This window comes from Palaemon carinicauda, unplaced genomic scaffold (assembly GCF_036898095.1).
Source record: "Palaemon carinicauda isolate YSFRI2023 unplaced genomic scaffold, ASM3689809v2 scaffold652, whole genome shotgun sequence".
NCBI lineage: Eukaryota > Metazoa > Arthropoda > Malacostraca > Decapoda > Palaemonidae > Palaemon > Palaemon carinicauda.
Window position 1 is genome coordinate 13,739 of NW_027171930.1, and position 16,353 is coordinate 30,091.

Here is a 16,353-nt window from a genome sequence, read left to right on the forward strand (position 1 = left end):
TTCTCTCTGTTACATGTTCGAAACTTTGGTTATCGTAACTAATTGCTCGATCTCCGCTGTCTCTTGGCGTTGCGTTTAATTTATCTTTCCAGTATGTTGTTTTCGTTTGTATTTTTGTTCACTTTCCATCGCATGTCATTTGGTTGCAGCCACCGCTTGAATGCCTTTGCTTCGAAGCAAGAAATCAGTATTACGTTCCTTTTGGATATGTATTTTTATTTGCGTATCTTCATCCTCAGTGATGTTATTATTCAGTGCTTGCGTAATGGATTCATTTTTTATTTTCTTCATTATTCCTTTTATTCAGTTATTATTCATTAAGGAAGGTTAATGCTTTGGTATACATGGTACCATATGTTAAGAATAATTATGTGATAAGTAATGTTTATTTTCATGTTTCTCTTAGTTTTAAGTTTTAAATATTTTATCCTAAAAAATTTCAGCTAGCAGAACTATATGAGTAGAATTTATTTATTAACTGTTATGTCAATGTTTAATGTTCACATAATATCTAATTTTTATATTTTTTTTCAAACTATCGTTGGGGCAAAGTTTTATGTCACTTATGAAAAAAATATATCAAAATAAGGAAAATAAAAAAATCCATGATTGATTGGCGTAGTTGTTATCACTGAGAAAATATGAAATTACTTTGATAAGAATTTAATCGGCATGTAGGAAAAAGATATTAAACAAGGTAAGGTTTATCAAACACTTGTCTCAAGTAACAGATGTTTACGGTATGTTTGAAATCTGTATTTTATTGCTAAGGTTAATGATGATTTTAGCTACTAGGATTGTGGTAAGTGCAAAAAGTGTGTGAAGGCCAAGCCTCGTTATTTCAAAATTTGCCAATCACCACCAGATACCTAGAATTTTATTATTTTGCCGGCTACTCGCAAATTTTGAGCTTTAGGAAATTTATCGGCACTTATTTACAATTTTGCAATTATTTTCTCTTGGCTATAATTGTTGATGTGGTGGGTAGAGTTATTAATCTTTATTTTTTACAATATACTGTACCTTTCCCATTGTCAGCTGTCTGTAAACAATACTTGCTGTTTTAATATTTTGTGTCTATCGGAACGCTATACGCTGTGTGACGGCCGTACCCTTGAACTTGTGAATTTGTTGTGTAAAGGTTTATTTCATCGTTCATTCACCACAGATTGTGTATTGTTACCTTGATCCATACTTTAAAAGATATAAATTTGAGTAGAGAATAAAATAAATTGCATAAATGAAGAAATATAAATGGCACATTTGCGTGCAAAGAATTACTTTTGCAAGATGTAAAACTAAATTCCACTTGTGTTGAGTATAATGTTTTAAGAGAGTGTTATCCATATACTGAATATGTACCATATGTACTGTCTTAGTATAGTTATTAAGGTTACTATTTAAATTTTTTGATCTAATACATACTGTACAGTACAAGCTGTATGTTTATCTCAAATAAACTAGGATGAATTTAAGTGAAACAGCATGTCGGTTTAGAAATTTTCAACACTGAAATCATATTTAGACAAGTTAGAGAATGTATGATTATACTTCAATGGTTGAACATTTAACCAGTGATCTTGCTATTTCATAAAGTATATTATAATCCACACTGTACTTGATAACATTACTGTACAGGTTTTTAAAAATAAAAATTTTGGAGTCATCACACCTTTGCCTTGCGTTAAACGTCGTGCTTTTATGGTCCAGTGAATTTCAACCACCAAATGAAATCGTTTGGAAAGTGTACACTTGAATTTGAAGCTTCCCTCTCTTTTACAAGATCTTGTTTTGAAGGATATCTTTATAATTTTGCATTTAGATCAATTTGCTTGTTGGTATTTGGCAGCATGCAACTCCAACATGTGCTCGACCTGTGCTAGGATACTATAGTCCATTTCTTTTAGCGATGCATATTTGCACCGACTTGCGGCGGTGCCCTTTTAGTTCGGAAAAGTTTCCGGATCGCTGATTGGTTAGAATTATCTTGTCCAACCAATCAGCGATCAAGAAACTTTTCCGAGCTAATAGGGCACCGCTGCGAGTTGGTGCAAATCAGCATCACTAAAAGAAATGGATTCTAGGAATCCCTTTCGAAGAGAAATAGTAAGCGTTCTTCTCTATGTTGCGGCAACAGTTTAGGACAGCGGTTAACTTAACCAAGTACTGTATATTTGCTTGACATTTGCTTGCATGCAAGTCAGATATCTCAAAAGAGGCAAGGAAGCTCGTACTTCAGCGTGGTATGAGATTGCCGGGGAAATAATGTAATCGCCATAACAGCGAATGTAGAATAAGTATATGGGTGAAATAAATAATATAGCTATACGGAAGAAAGGGAACTAGAATAATGATGTGCGGAGCATAAACACATCTCCATCGTTAATGTATAACGGAGTTGTGAACGAGAATTTGCAGAGAATACACATTGTAGAGCAATCTCCAAAACTACCATAATACCGCATCGTGTTTGATTGTAGTCGCCTCTTTCTCTAGCGACTAATGGTGGTGTTCGACATGTGTTAAGGCTAAAGGTTAATGCACCCGGGATGAGCACTTCCATAGTAAGCATATTTTCTCTCGCTAGCTTTTATCTCTTTATTCTAGTTCCCTTTCTTCCGTATAGCTATATAATTTATTTCACACATATACTTATTCTACATTCGCTGTTATGGCGATTACAAATAATCATGCTAGAAAAGTACGGTTCGGAGCAGTATTTAGCTTGATAATATTCAATTGCATGGAATTCAGAAGATTGCAGAGGATGGTAGGAATCTCTTTGTTTATAAGAAGTTGATTTATTTTCTTCGTTGCTGTAGATTTGTCTTGGAAAAAGGTATTTTATGAAAAATGTAGATATTTGGTCGCATGTAATTTGGAGGTTAGCTTGATAATGCAAGGTATTTCTGTCATTTTGTAAGAAATTACTGTAAGTTTCTGATCAGACTATGGATATGGGGAAGAAATAATTCTCTTTAATTGAAATCTAAAGAATTTTGGCAATTAGAAGGTTTAAGGATAATATTAATTAGAATTTTAGTTTAGGACTATTGTATATCACACATTGTATCACATGAAAATGTGGAATATTTTAGATCGCTTTATAGTATTGTTAAAGAAAAGCTACTGCAAGAATTGTAAGATATTGGTAAGTACTTTGTCTCTAATTTTCAAGCTAATATTGCCCACTGTCAATATAGCAAAAGTGCAAATTATTGTGTTTGGTGTATGGACACTTATAGTGTTAGATATATGAGAGCAAAAGCTGAAAGAAATGTTCAATAAGCAATATTGAAAGCAGAAGTAATTTACTATATATGACAGGTATGTACACAACGATGTACTGAAGCAATTAGTTTTCTCAGTTATATTGAACACAATTATATTTTAGAATTCATTGACCGCTAAAAATATATAATTTTATACACTGTCAGCATTCATACCATTCATAATTTAATTTGTTCATTTCCAGTCATGGAATGTTCAGGGTAATTTTAAACTTCATACATCACATTTGATAAGTTGAACGTATTTTGGAAACACATACATATCTACAAAGGAAACTACAGGTTTAATTTAGGTAAGGTAGAGTTTCTCTTCCTCTGATTTGATAGAGACGTTCGTGGCTTACGAATTTCCATTATTTGGGATCTTTTGCACATCCAAGTAATTCACCCTATGTTGTTATTTAGTTCAAACAGATGTGACGTTAGTTGATTTTTGGCTTATAAAATAACTTACTCGTTCCATATACGCGTACTGAACAGGAAATAGTACTGTCATTTTGTATAAACAAGATACTTACATTTATAAACTTCCATTTGAAGTACAGTTCTGTACAGCACAGCTCTTCGTTATTACGCAACATATAGACCAATTTAGGGTCGGGCAAAATGTGGATTTTATTTCTTATTCAATACTTAACAATGAGCTACATAAATTCTGAATTGATGTGTGTTAAACTTAACGTAAAAAGTTACTACTGTATAACTAATCTATTAATGAAAGCCAGGCTTATATCCACTAAACCACTTCCATTTAAAATTACTCAAGTATAATGTACATATCCCCAGCCTCAAAAGTTGAAAACAGCTAAAGTTATGAAAGTTTCAAGTTTTTGATTCATAAGAAGCATTTGGTAGAGAGAATTTAACAGCTTGGTATTTATGCAATGCCTTTTTTATTATTCCATGTATTTTCCTGAATTCTATGCTGTCATACAGTCTATAATTTTCCCACTCCATTGAAAGGTAGCTTGACCCTCTTATGTAGGATCCTCGTTCGTAATGAGGACAGCAGTAGGGGGACGGCAGCTCGTATCGGATGTTAAACTGATTTGTCTTGTTGGGAATATGGTGGCTCTTGGCATGCAGATCTGGAGTCTGAATGCTGTTAATTAGATGTACCTAATCCACCAACAAGTTTCCTTTTGGCCAATCCATGACTTTATGAGAGAACTGGTGATTTAATGTTAAACGGTTTGGTCGTCAGCTGACATTTCTAATAAATTTACTGGTGTTTACATCTCTGGCAGAATTAATGTTACCTTTAGCTGAATTATGGAAGGTTTTCCTGCTCTTGCATTAGAGATATGTTTTTCTTTCTGGATGTCAGGTATTTTTCTTTTGGGCTGAAGTAATTGCTTTAAGTGTTTGTAATATTTTCCATGTTTGTTTCAGTTCGTACTCTTTAGGCTAGAGATTAAAACTCTGATATTTGTGTTTTTTAAATGTAAGTTAAACTTCAATCTACTGTTTATTAGTCCAAAGTTTTATTTCTTTATTTATCATTTTTCAAATATAGTGGACTCATTTATTGCTCATATTCCTTAATTTTCTGTTGGCTTAAACTATCTAGGACCTACCATGAAATGGTACATAACAAACGTAATTTTTCCAGCCTTGCCGAAGTTCGAGGACCAACCCGAAGACATGACGGTCTTCGAAGGCGAGAGAGCGAGATTCGCGTGCGCCATCAACGGCAACCCTCCCCCATCGATCACTTGGTTCAAGAACAGTCATCTTCTGGAACTAGACTCTAGAATGACACTCCTGCCTTCAGGTGGGTGCGAGGAATCGTCGGCTCCTTTTCCACATCTTTCTCTCCTATGAAAGAAGTGATCGTATTGCATGAAATTCTGAAGACATCCTCTTCTAATTATGAAATTCTCTTTATGCACTATTTTTGTAATTTTATAAAAGCTTAACTATAAGTAGATGGTACTTCATTTATCTGTAAGATCTTTTTAACATCCCTCCAATCCCAGGTTGTACCCATGTTTACACTTCTACCTCACCTCTGTTTCTGCTGTTTTGTACATGTTTCTATACAAATTCTTTTACAGTAAAATAAATATCAATACAGGAATGTGAAATTAGGCCTAAATAATGCTCCTTCCCCCTCTACTGGCAAGCTATGGAATTTTCTTATTCCATTTTCCAGTACTCTTAAACTTTTCCCATCCTTCTATAAGCAAACACCCAGTTCAATTTCTTTTCACTTCATATTTATCCTTGATTCTTGAGGCTAAGTCTACCTAGTGTAAGGTAGAAATACTCTTGTAATACAAAATTCTAATGGGTAAATATGTGGCCAATGCATTGATTGAAGCCATGCCACACTTTTCTTGGACTTGAAATTATCAATATCTTTAATCTTAATCCCTATGCAATGAGTATTTTAATGTATTTGTAGTCTTTTATTAAATGAATCAGAAATTTATCAAAAGTAAAGTAAATGTTAAAAATATGTATATCGGTATATTCTATTTCATGTTTGAGACAAAGTACAATTGAAAAGGGAGAAAGATACTTTATTTAGTATTTAATTTTTGGCCAATCATGACCCCATTATTTTAATGTTAGTCCTTATCTTGTAAAAGAACATTGTTGGCTTTGTATAATATGAAATATTAATTTTGTATACCGAAATAATCTTGATACAGCCATCAATAACTGTTAATTTATACCTCAATCATTAACAGGTGCCTTAGAAATAGAAAATGTAGCGAAGTCTGATGAGGGTAAATATTACTGCCAGGCGAGAAGTCTGGACAAGACAAAAGTGTCCCAGGAGGCCGACCTCGAAGTGCAGGAAGCCTACGCCCTGCGCGACCCCCAGCCCCCGGTGTTTGTAGCGCGGCCGAAATCCACCGTCGTCAGAGTCGGAGGAAACACGACTCTAGACTGTGCGGCCAACGGCTACCCAGAGCCCAGTGTTGTGTGGCTGAAAGATGGGGCTACGATTGATATGGCGTAAGTCACGAGATCATTTCTTTTAAATAGCTGCGAAGGTTTCTTTAAGGAGGATATTCCCTTGTTCAGGCATAGAATAAGTTTCTATATTTTATATAGTTTCATGTACCAAGGAATTGTTTAGGATTATATGATAAAGTGAAGGTTGTACAAGAAAACATTCATCTAGGAAGTAATATAATCAAATACTATGTTGGTTTGTAGTTTTACATCAAGGCTTGAAGACAATTTCATTTTCATAGACATATAAAACTGAAGAGTTTTGTATGTACTGTACAAGACAAAAATTGTAGCTCACATGTGACTGTATTTACAGTATGGTCAGTGAGTTGATTAAACCAGTTAAAAAAAAGCCATTCTGTAATACTGTTTGGAGACTAAAAAAATGGAAATAAATCTGTTATTTACATTGCTTCAAAGTGTTATTAATTGTGTTATTTATATTGCTTCAAATTGTGAATAATACTGTGTAATTTATATAGCTTCAAAGTGTGAATTTTAAAGAAAAATGAGCAAGGAAATAAATCTTATGTAGTACTGATTAGGTGATGCACCGCCCTTGTGTATTAACTTTTAAGTCAACACGTTTAATTTCAAAGAATGTATATTTTGAAAATAAGTAATGGCTGGATTATAATTTAAAAATACTGAATATGTCATAGGTAAATAAAAAAGGCAGGCACTATGTCGGAAGTTGAATGAGTTACTTTTATTTGTTTCATATACTGCTATGATGCAGACAGGTGCTTACAATGTTTGAATCGTAGAAGTGATAAAACATATTTAGACACTTTGTAGCTCTTCACAGTACAAGTTAATAATAAAAATTCCATTCCAGGGACTTGGACACTCGCTTCTTTTTCCTTGGCACGACCAGGAGTCTGCAGATTATAGGCCTCAAGGAGGAAGACGGGGGTACGTACATGTGCCGTGCAGAAAACAGGGAGGATTCGGTTGATGCCATCGCTCACGTACAAGTACAAGGTAGTTTATCGGCTAGATTGTTATATTTTTAAGGCTTCAAGTTACAATATTCATGTTGGTTAACCACCAGATTTCCCTACCACTTGGCTATCTACTCACTTTACACTCCTTCCTTGTTAGCTACATTTCCTTCTACCTTTTGCTTTACATTTATTCTTTGGTCTCCTACCACTTAGCTTTCTCATCCTCCAGTATTTCCCATTCAATCAAGATTAAATTTTTTGGGCTATCCTTATGAATGTCCGGAAATAGCTTTGTTATCTAGTTAACTTTCCGTGGAGGAATGAGGATTTAAATTGTCCCATCTTAGACCTTACCTTGTCACAGACTTATGGTTCTAGGAATTTGATTTTGTACAGTAATCTGCTTAAGCCACATACACAGCATATTTATCATGGAGGAAATCCTGGAAGTTGTTGCATTTAGCAATAGGCAGCTTTTCTAGATTTGGTAAACAATAGACTTTTAACCTTTTGGAACAATAGTTGCCTTTAATCATTGGATTAGATAAGTAGTCCTGGACATCACTTTAACTTTAGGAATACTGTAAAATTAAGCATCCTGTAATACATAACTCTTGCGTACTCCTGCAGTTCCCCCAAAGTTCCTCCGAAAACCAGTAAATACTCTTGCGTACGAGAAGGAGGACATCGAGATGGAGTGCAAGGTTTATGGCAGCCCTGAGCCCTCTGTCCATTGGCTCAAAAATGGGGAGCTGATCATTGAGAGTGAATATTTTCAGGTTTGTAACGTTTATTCATTGTAAAGCATGTCTAATTTGTTGGCCTCTAGAAATTAACCCTTTTACCCCCAAAGGACGTAGTGGTACGTTTCACAAAAGCCATCCCTTTACCCCCATGGACGTACCGGTACGTCCTTGCAAAAAAATGCTATAAAATTTTTTTTTTTCATATTTTTGATAATTTTTTTTTAAAAATTCGGGCATTTTCCAAGAGAATGAGACCAACCTGACCTCTCTATGACAAAAATTAAGGCTGTTAGAGCAATTTAAAAAAAAATATACTACAAAATGTGCTGGGAAAAAAATAACCCCTTGGGGGTTAAGGGTTGGAAATTTCCAAAGAGCCTGGGGGTAAAAGGGTTAAGAAATGTTGGGACTGGGAGAAATTATGTTTTGTTATTCTTTAATAAAGTCTGTTTCTGCTTTGTCTTGAGGAAAAGTATTGCTGAAAACGATATCTTAAGTTCTGTTCATCATAGAATTAAATAGATTTCTGAAGTACAGGTCTTTTGTTATAGGTTTTGTCAGACTGCAGTATTAATACTTCTACAGTAATTGAATAAGACTTATTTTTTATTTCAACCATATTTTTTCTCCCATAAATTGTAGATGTTATTCACATTAAGATGCAAGACTAGGTTGGATTAGTATAAGTTAGTACCAAGTAAAATTGATATTAAAATCTTTCATATTAACCCTCACTTTATAGGATTACTGTACTGTTGAGTATGGCATACCTGTGAAGGGCTTTTGACAACATAACTTTGCTCTGCCATCTAATCCCACAGCTTCTACATTGCTCTTTTCTGTTTTAACTTTACTGTAATCCAATTTTGACTTTTCTATCGATCTACCAAGGCATTTCCCCCAATTTTTGGGAGTTAGCCAACATCAAGAACAAAAGGGGCTTTTCTTCTCTTAGCTCTTCCCAGCCTGACGAGGGATTCAGCCAAGATTGGTTGGTACTGCTAGGGGCCCACAGTGCACCCTCCCCCTTTATCCACCACAAATGAAGCTTCATATGCCAAATCCCCTACTGCTGCTACCTTGGCGGTCACCAAAGGCGACCGGAGGAAGCAGCAGGGTCTATCGGAACTGCGTCACAATCGCTCGCCATTCATTCCTATTTCTAGCATGCTCTTGTGCCTCTTACATCTATCCTCCTATCACCCAGAGCTTTCTTCACATCATCCATCTACCCAAACCTTGGCCTTTTTTTTTGTACATCTCCCATCAATTCTTGCATTCATCACCTTCTCCAGCAGATGGCCTTTTTCCATTCTCTTTACATGGCCAAACCACCTCAATACATTCATATTTACTCTAGCTGCTAGTTCATATCTTACTCCCATTCTAACCCTCACTACTTTATTCCTAACCCTATCTAATGAAGATACACCAGCCATACTCCTGAGACAATTCATCTCGAACACATTTATTTTCTGTGTCACCGTCACATTCAATCCCTACAACTCCGATCCGTACATCACAGTTAGTACAACCACTTTCTCATACAGAAGTCGCTTTACATTCATACCTAACCCTCTATTCTTTGCCACTCCCTTCACTGCCCCCTAACACTTTACATCCTTCATTCATTCTGACGTACATCTGCTTCCGCTCCACCATCTGCAGCGACAACAGACCCAAAGTACTTAAACTGATCTACTTCCTCAAATAACTCACCATTCATTTGACATTCCACCTAGCACCACCCTCCCTTCACGTGCATCTCATAACCTTACTCTTGCGCACATTAACTCCTAACTTCCTTCTCTCACACACCCTCCCAAACTCTGTCGCTAATTGACCCAGCTTAATAAAAAATCTTTCAGGACATACTATGAAAGCCAGGAAATGCACATTGAGTGTATTTATTTATTTACTGATAATCTCTTCCCAGATTGTAAGCGGAAACCACTTGAAGATTCTCGGCCTTGTAGAAGGCGACTCGGGCATGTACCAGTGCGTTGCCTCCAACACAGCCGGAGATGCACAGGCTTCTGCTCAGTTGCGAATTCTCAAAACCGGTAAGACTCTTCGATATGGGACATCTTTACATTTGCTCGACTTGGGCATTTTGTGATGGGTCTTTAGATACCTTGGTATTTCGTTGTTCTGTATTTGTAAATTGATCTATATTTTTGTAATCCTTTCAGGGTCTGATAATGTAGGGTCAAGTCATCTAACTCTTGGCTGTTTAGATTTTTTATTACGTCAATTGTTTGAATCTAGAAGAACGAGTGAAAAATAATTTTGGTATTTACCCCCGCCAACGAAGCTAGAAGGAGGTTATGTTTTCGCTCCTGTTTGTGTTTGTTTGTGTATAGCTTCCTGGCCACAATTTTAATTATAAAATAATGAAACTTGCTGGGTTTAACTTTTATGTAAAAAGCTGGAAATGATTAAACTTTGGGAGGTCAAGGACATCGTTGTCACGCAGATTTCAAACTTGGCTCATATTTGAGTTTATGAAAATCCATGCCAATTAATACTTGTTAAGGTTAAAGTCAAAGGTCAAGGTTGAACAAAAGGTCAAGAAATAAGCTGCCACGGTGGAGGTCTGCACTTTACTGAGTGCCCCTCTAGTTATTTTTGCATTTTTTCCTATGTGTGACATACGCTACGTGACTATGGAAGGTCTAACAGATATTCTGTGGATAAAAATAGCCATATTTTAGATTTAACATTGGAATGTGTGAAGATGGAGCTTCGGACATGACAAAATAAATCCATGAATGTTAAAAAAGATCGAGAGCACCACAAATTACACACTATTCTATCAGTCCAAAAAGAAGGATGTTGTTTAGATGACGCTCGCGTCGTGGCGTGGTGGTGTGGCGCTGGTGGTTGGCTAGGGCCTTTGTATCGGCCCATCCCTTTGACGAAGGAATTAACTAAATGGAAGACAACCTGTGAATAGTGGTTTTCACGCGCCTTTGCTTTATACACGACACCCAAAAGGTGCTCGCGCGAGGGTTGTAACCTCAGCATTCCATGCTTTTATCTTTCTCTGGTATAATTGGAAGGTTTTATCAGAAAAGATATATAAGAAGGACTCTTTTCACCGGGCGCCACAGGTCTCTCCCCAGAAATAGATTTTTCCTTCGTCAAAATCCATATTTTAGGTAAATGAGGGGTTCACTTGGCTCAAGCATTGCTATGTAAAAAGACAGTAATACACCAGGCAAATTTCAACAGATTCTAATCTGGATATGTGACAAAAGAGAGAAAACGGGTTGATGAAAACCATGTTGAAGTACTAATAGATGAACAAGATAAGTTAACATACATAAACAGTATTTAAAATACAAGAAAAGTGGAGTCAATCAAGTAAGAAGTTCAAATTACACAAATATAATTAGAGTAAATTATGTTACAATATTTATGACAGATAGCAGTCAAGAAATAAGAAACGGTGTGTAAACTTATAAGGAATATCAAATAAATATAATGGAGTCTAAATATTTACAGAGACACATGAATGAGAGCATGTAAACAAGATTACTATTCAAGCCATTTGATAATTCTTAGTTGATATCATAATAGGTTTGACGTTCCACGGAAGTTTTCAAGAATATGTAATAACCCTTTTACCCCCAAAGGACATACTGGTACGTTTCACAAAAGCCATCCCTTTACCCCCATGGACGTACCGGTATGTCCTTGCAAAAAAATGCTATAAAAATTTGTTTTTCATATTTTTTTATAATTTTTTGAGAAAATTCAGGCATTTTCCAAGAGAATGAGACCAACCTGACCTCTCTATGACAAAAATTAAGGCTGTTAGAGCAATTTAAAAAAAATATACTGCAAAATGTGCTGGGAAAAAAATAACCCCTTGGGGGTTAAGGGTTGGAAATTTCCAAATACCCCGGGGGTAAAAGGGTTAACTGGGAGACAATTGCTGTAAGATAAAACCACTTTTTCCAGACGAAATTCAGATAGTTCAAGAAATTGAAGAAACAGTTTGATTATGACTAAACTGAGGAAATCTTGGTTGAGATGGCTTTACAGTACTATTTTTTTGAATATTGAAAACATCAAACAAGAGACCCATAACCTTTCTGTCAGGAATCAAAATCAATGCAGAACTTGAGCTTTCCACTAGATAGTATGATCATCATCTCCTCCTACGCCTATTGACCTAAAGGTCCTCAGTTAGATTTCGCCAATCGTCTCTATCTTGAGCTTTTAAATCAATACTTCGACATTCATCCCCTCCTACTTCAGTTTTCATAGTCCTCAGCCATGTAGGCCTGTGTCTTCCAACTCTTCTAGTGCCTCTTGGAGCCCAGTTGAAAGTCTGGTGAAGTAATCTCTTGGGGAGAGTGCAAAGAGCATGCCCAAACCATCTCCATCTACTCCTCACCATGAGATAGTATGATACTTTAAATATATATTTTTTTCATGTTGAGGAAGAGAACAAGCTAAAAAGAATAAAAATGTACACTTAAGTGTACTGTACTATTGTTTGAAACAGAATTAGGACAATATTTGGAAAGCAGCTACAGTAGAACAAAAATCCATCAAAATCCTAACTTTGCCTTTATTAGAAAAGTGAAAAGATTAGAAATAATTTACAATGGATCTCTTTAATATTAGAATACAAATTGTTGGATGATTAAAAGGTTGATAGGGAATCATATGTTTTTAAGCAGCAAACTTGAGTGACTGAGATTTAAGCCAAGTTATTATTATTATTATTATTATTATTACTATCCAAGCTACAACCCTAGTTGGAAAAGCAAGATGCTATAAGCCCAGGGGCTCCAACAGGGAAAAATAGCCCAGTGAGGAAAGGAAATAAGGAAATAAATAAATGAATTAGTTCCGAATATCGTAGTTATGATTTTTCCAGCTTCAGTTGGACATAGTGGTAACTTTTTTCTTACATGAGATCAATTTCTTAGTGAATTCACGTTTGTTCTTTATGAGAAAGAAATTATGCCAAGAATACTGATAATGTGATAACGGTGTACGTCACTTGCTGTAAGCCAGGTACGTTAATCTTAAATAGAGAGGATTGCTTTTGTGAGCATTTGGCTGAAGAGTGGCAGTGACATTGCCCACAATATAGCACTGATGTTCATCTTTATTTCTTTGCATGAATTACCTATTTCTTTTCAAATTAACATACTAAAATTCCTTTCAATTCTCTGCCTCTTTGCCTTATTCTGATTTATTCTGAGCTGGTTTCGTTTCTATATTTATTAAACTATTAGTTTTAGTACAGTGTTATTCCTCATATTTTGTTTATTATAATGAATACTTGTATAGTACTGTACAGTATGCTTCTTGCTGTTATCTTCAGTAACATAGAATTTTATGTTCGTACTTTACTTTTAATTTTCGTGTATCACCACAAAGCGACTTAACCCTTTTGAGATTTTTACGATGTCGAACGATTCCCTCTTCCCCCCAACCATTGAGACATCTTATGTCAGCATCATCTATTGGATGTATTTGGATAAACTCTACCCTTCATTTTGACTTTTTTATAATATCCATTAATTAATATGCTACAATAAATTACAAGTAACACTGTTCAACTTTGAAATGGTACCATAACTTTTTTATTCAATGTGATATGCCATAATTTTCGACGCCCTTCCCCCCAAAATTGATCTCACTGGGTTTAAAGGCCGTCTATTTCTGTGACATTGTATGGGATAAGAACGGTTGAAATGAACAGCCATCAATGAAGTGTAGCAGTAAATTTTCGTCACTTCAATATGTACTGTACTGACCTTTTGATATGTCAGTTGTATTTATACTTCCCAATAACAATATTTTCAAAATCTATATGCAATATAAGTAACAGTAGCTCCATATTTTAAGAGGAGTCTAATATCTCAATTAGCTTCACACTTTTTTAATCCAGTAGCATAATTGTTTACTTAACCCTTTCTGAAAATATTTAATTATTCAGTAACTAACTTCCGGAAGTAAACTAATCATTTGAAGTTCTTTGAAATAGTTAAAGTTACTCAAAATCAAAAGAATCTGGAAATTTAAATGACTTTCTTCTGACTTCTGAACATATTTAATGAAGTATTACTTATATGATGATAAACAGTTTCTCTAAACAGTTTATTTCAATGTCTCTTCTGAAATCTTCAAGAAATTAGAATGTCCCTTACTCCATAGTTTGTACCAACCCTTTGAGAGTCGAGTGTTTGAAATCAGTGGTCTGGTTAATGTACCTAACAATAGAAATGATAATAAGAATGCTATTTTTATGCATCTTAGTTATGAAAGGGGCCCAAACAAATCCTTTTACAAATTCGGTCGAAATATGAGGTGAAACAGTACATATATAAGCACTGTTTATTGCAAAGACTACACACATTTGTGGGCTGTCAAAATACCGTTCTTCAGAAGGAAATGTATCAAGCAGGCAAGTGAATTGGGAGGACTAAGGAAATATTTAGCACCTAAGTATAATAAATACCAATTTAAAATCTAATTATAACAGAAATAGACTGCTTCTCATATTGTAGCCGAGTTTATTTTATATTACGTTTGCAAGCTGACTGATGAGGGCTTGTTTTGGTTTTAGTTGCTGGCATTTGGTAACCATTTGTTTTGACATGATTTCCAGGACGCAGTATGCCACCTATGCCCGGAGCAACGGCCACCACAAGTGTTACACGAACAGGTTGGTTTGACCACACGATGAGAGATGGTAGTTTTCCTTAGTTGATTAAGAGAGCTTGACGAAATAGCGTACCTTGAAAGCTTATCTTGTAATCTGTTGAAAGGTTTTGCTGTTGGAGAAGTAAAGTTAAAGGTAAAATATATATATATAGGATTTATACATACATACATATACCAAGGCACTTCCCCCAATTTTGGGGGGTAGCCGACATCAACAAATGAAACAAAACAGAAAAGGGGACCTCTACTCTCTACTCTCTATGTTTGCAAAATATTAGCCACAATGGACACATCTTCTCTATATCCTCATGGGGTACACTTAGTTGCTACAAAGCCATGAATACAAATGAGGAAGTAATGGATTTGAACCAATGTATGGTAGGTTAGGATGAGGTTAAGCTTTAATACCCATCATTCAAAGGCAGAGAAGCGAAAAAGTCAAATGAAAATGAAGTAATTATTTGATTTAAGGTTTGACAATAAGGATCACATACTGAAAGGTGATTACAGTAGTCCCCTGTTTTGAAGTGAAATGTACTTCAGTCATGTTAGGTTATCATAGATTGTGTGTGAGGTGATAATTGCAATTTCTGACGCGATAGTATAAAGAGGATGTACTAGGTCAGTGGTTCTCAAACTTTTTCATGAGCGACCCTATTTGAAACATTTCATTCCTTCGCGACCCAGAGTAAAGTGAAGAGAAAGAAAACATGCAATGATATATACACTTTATTTTGGAAAAAAAATAATGTGTTCATGGGGCCCAGGAGGAGGGAGGTGGGGGGAAGGTGAACATACATAACAAAAGTAATTTGTGGTTAAAGAAGAATAATTCAATTAAGCAACTGAAATACACTGAAACACTGAAAGCATGATAATGTTCCTGTGTCCCTGCGACCCATCAAAATTGATCTCGCGACCCAACTTTGGGTCGCGACCCATAGTTTGAGAACCACTGTACTAGGTGAAGACGGTAGAAGGTAGTGCACATATCAAAGAGATATATTTTCACTCCCAGTGAAATAGTCAAATGCAGCCTTATGACAATTGAAATTAGAATAAGTCAGTTCATTGCTATTATCAAAACTATTTAGCTTAAAAGAGAGTAGAACGAAGATTTGTAGCAAGGTATAGTGAATAGTATATGTACGATACCATGAATACCAGCCATTTTTGATATGACAAAATTGAAGTATGGCACTGTCCACACATTTTAGGGAAGGCAAAAGGTTTTACTCGTCTATCGAATTATATTTCTAATGGTAAGTACTGTATGAAGTATAAAATACAATATGTTAATCACCTTTTTTTATAGGTTTATCGTGCACTGTTTTTTTATAACCAGATGGTATTGAAATTTCTGTTCAAATATCCTTTTTGTTTTCAGTTTTATAAATAAAAAGTAGAATATTTTTTATCATGAATTGATAAAATCGTATCGTGTTGAAATAGAGTCGCATGTTATAATGGGTATCATATATTTTATATGGTACTGCATTTTTTCCTGGACTTCAGGCCTATGTACATTTGTAGATCCATAGGAAAGAGGCTGCAGTTAAGTGAAAGTCACAGTACTATGTTTCATTAACTAAAATAATTGAAATAAGCTTCACGAAGTTATAAAAGCATGCTACATAATATTACTTTTTTAAACATAGTCAAATTAATTTCCTTTATACATAAACGTGTTCTCAAATATATATGAACTTT

At 35.2% G+C, this 16,353-nt stretch overlaps 1 protein-coding gene across 8 annotated transcripts in view; it reads left to right on the forward strand.

Moving 5' to 3' along the window:
* fra (frazzled) overlaps window positions 1–16,353 on the forward strand; it is a 51,587-nt gene that overhangs the window by 8,617 nt on the left and 26,617 nt on the right. For 7 of the 8 annotated variants that reach the window (XR_011043548.1, XM_068369560.1, XM_068369554.1 and 4 more), the window contains 6 exons: window positions 4,903–5,064; window positions 5,987–6,257; window positions 7,096–7,241; window positions 7,835–7,983; window positions 9,887–10,013; window positions 14,588–14,644. Coding sequence is in view for 7 of the 8 variants with exons in the window: in XM_068369560.1 (XP_068225661.1) it covers window positions 4,935–5,064; window positions 5,987–6,257; window positions 7,096–7,241; window positions 7,835–7,983; window positions 9,887–10,013; window positions 14,588–14,644 (880 nt within the window). In the remaining variant the exon portion in view is untranslated. The remainder of the gene's footprint in view (window positions 1–4,902; window positions 5,065–5,986; window positions 6,258–7,095; window positions 7,242–7,834; window positions 7,984–9,886; window positions 10,014–14,587; window positions 14,645–16,353) is intronic. The other variant, XM_068369555.1, reaches the window with a different exon arrangement.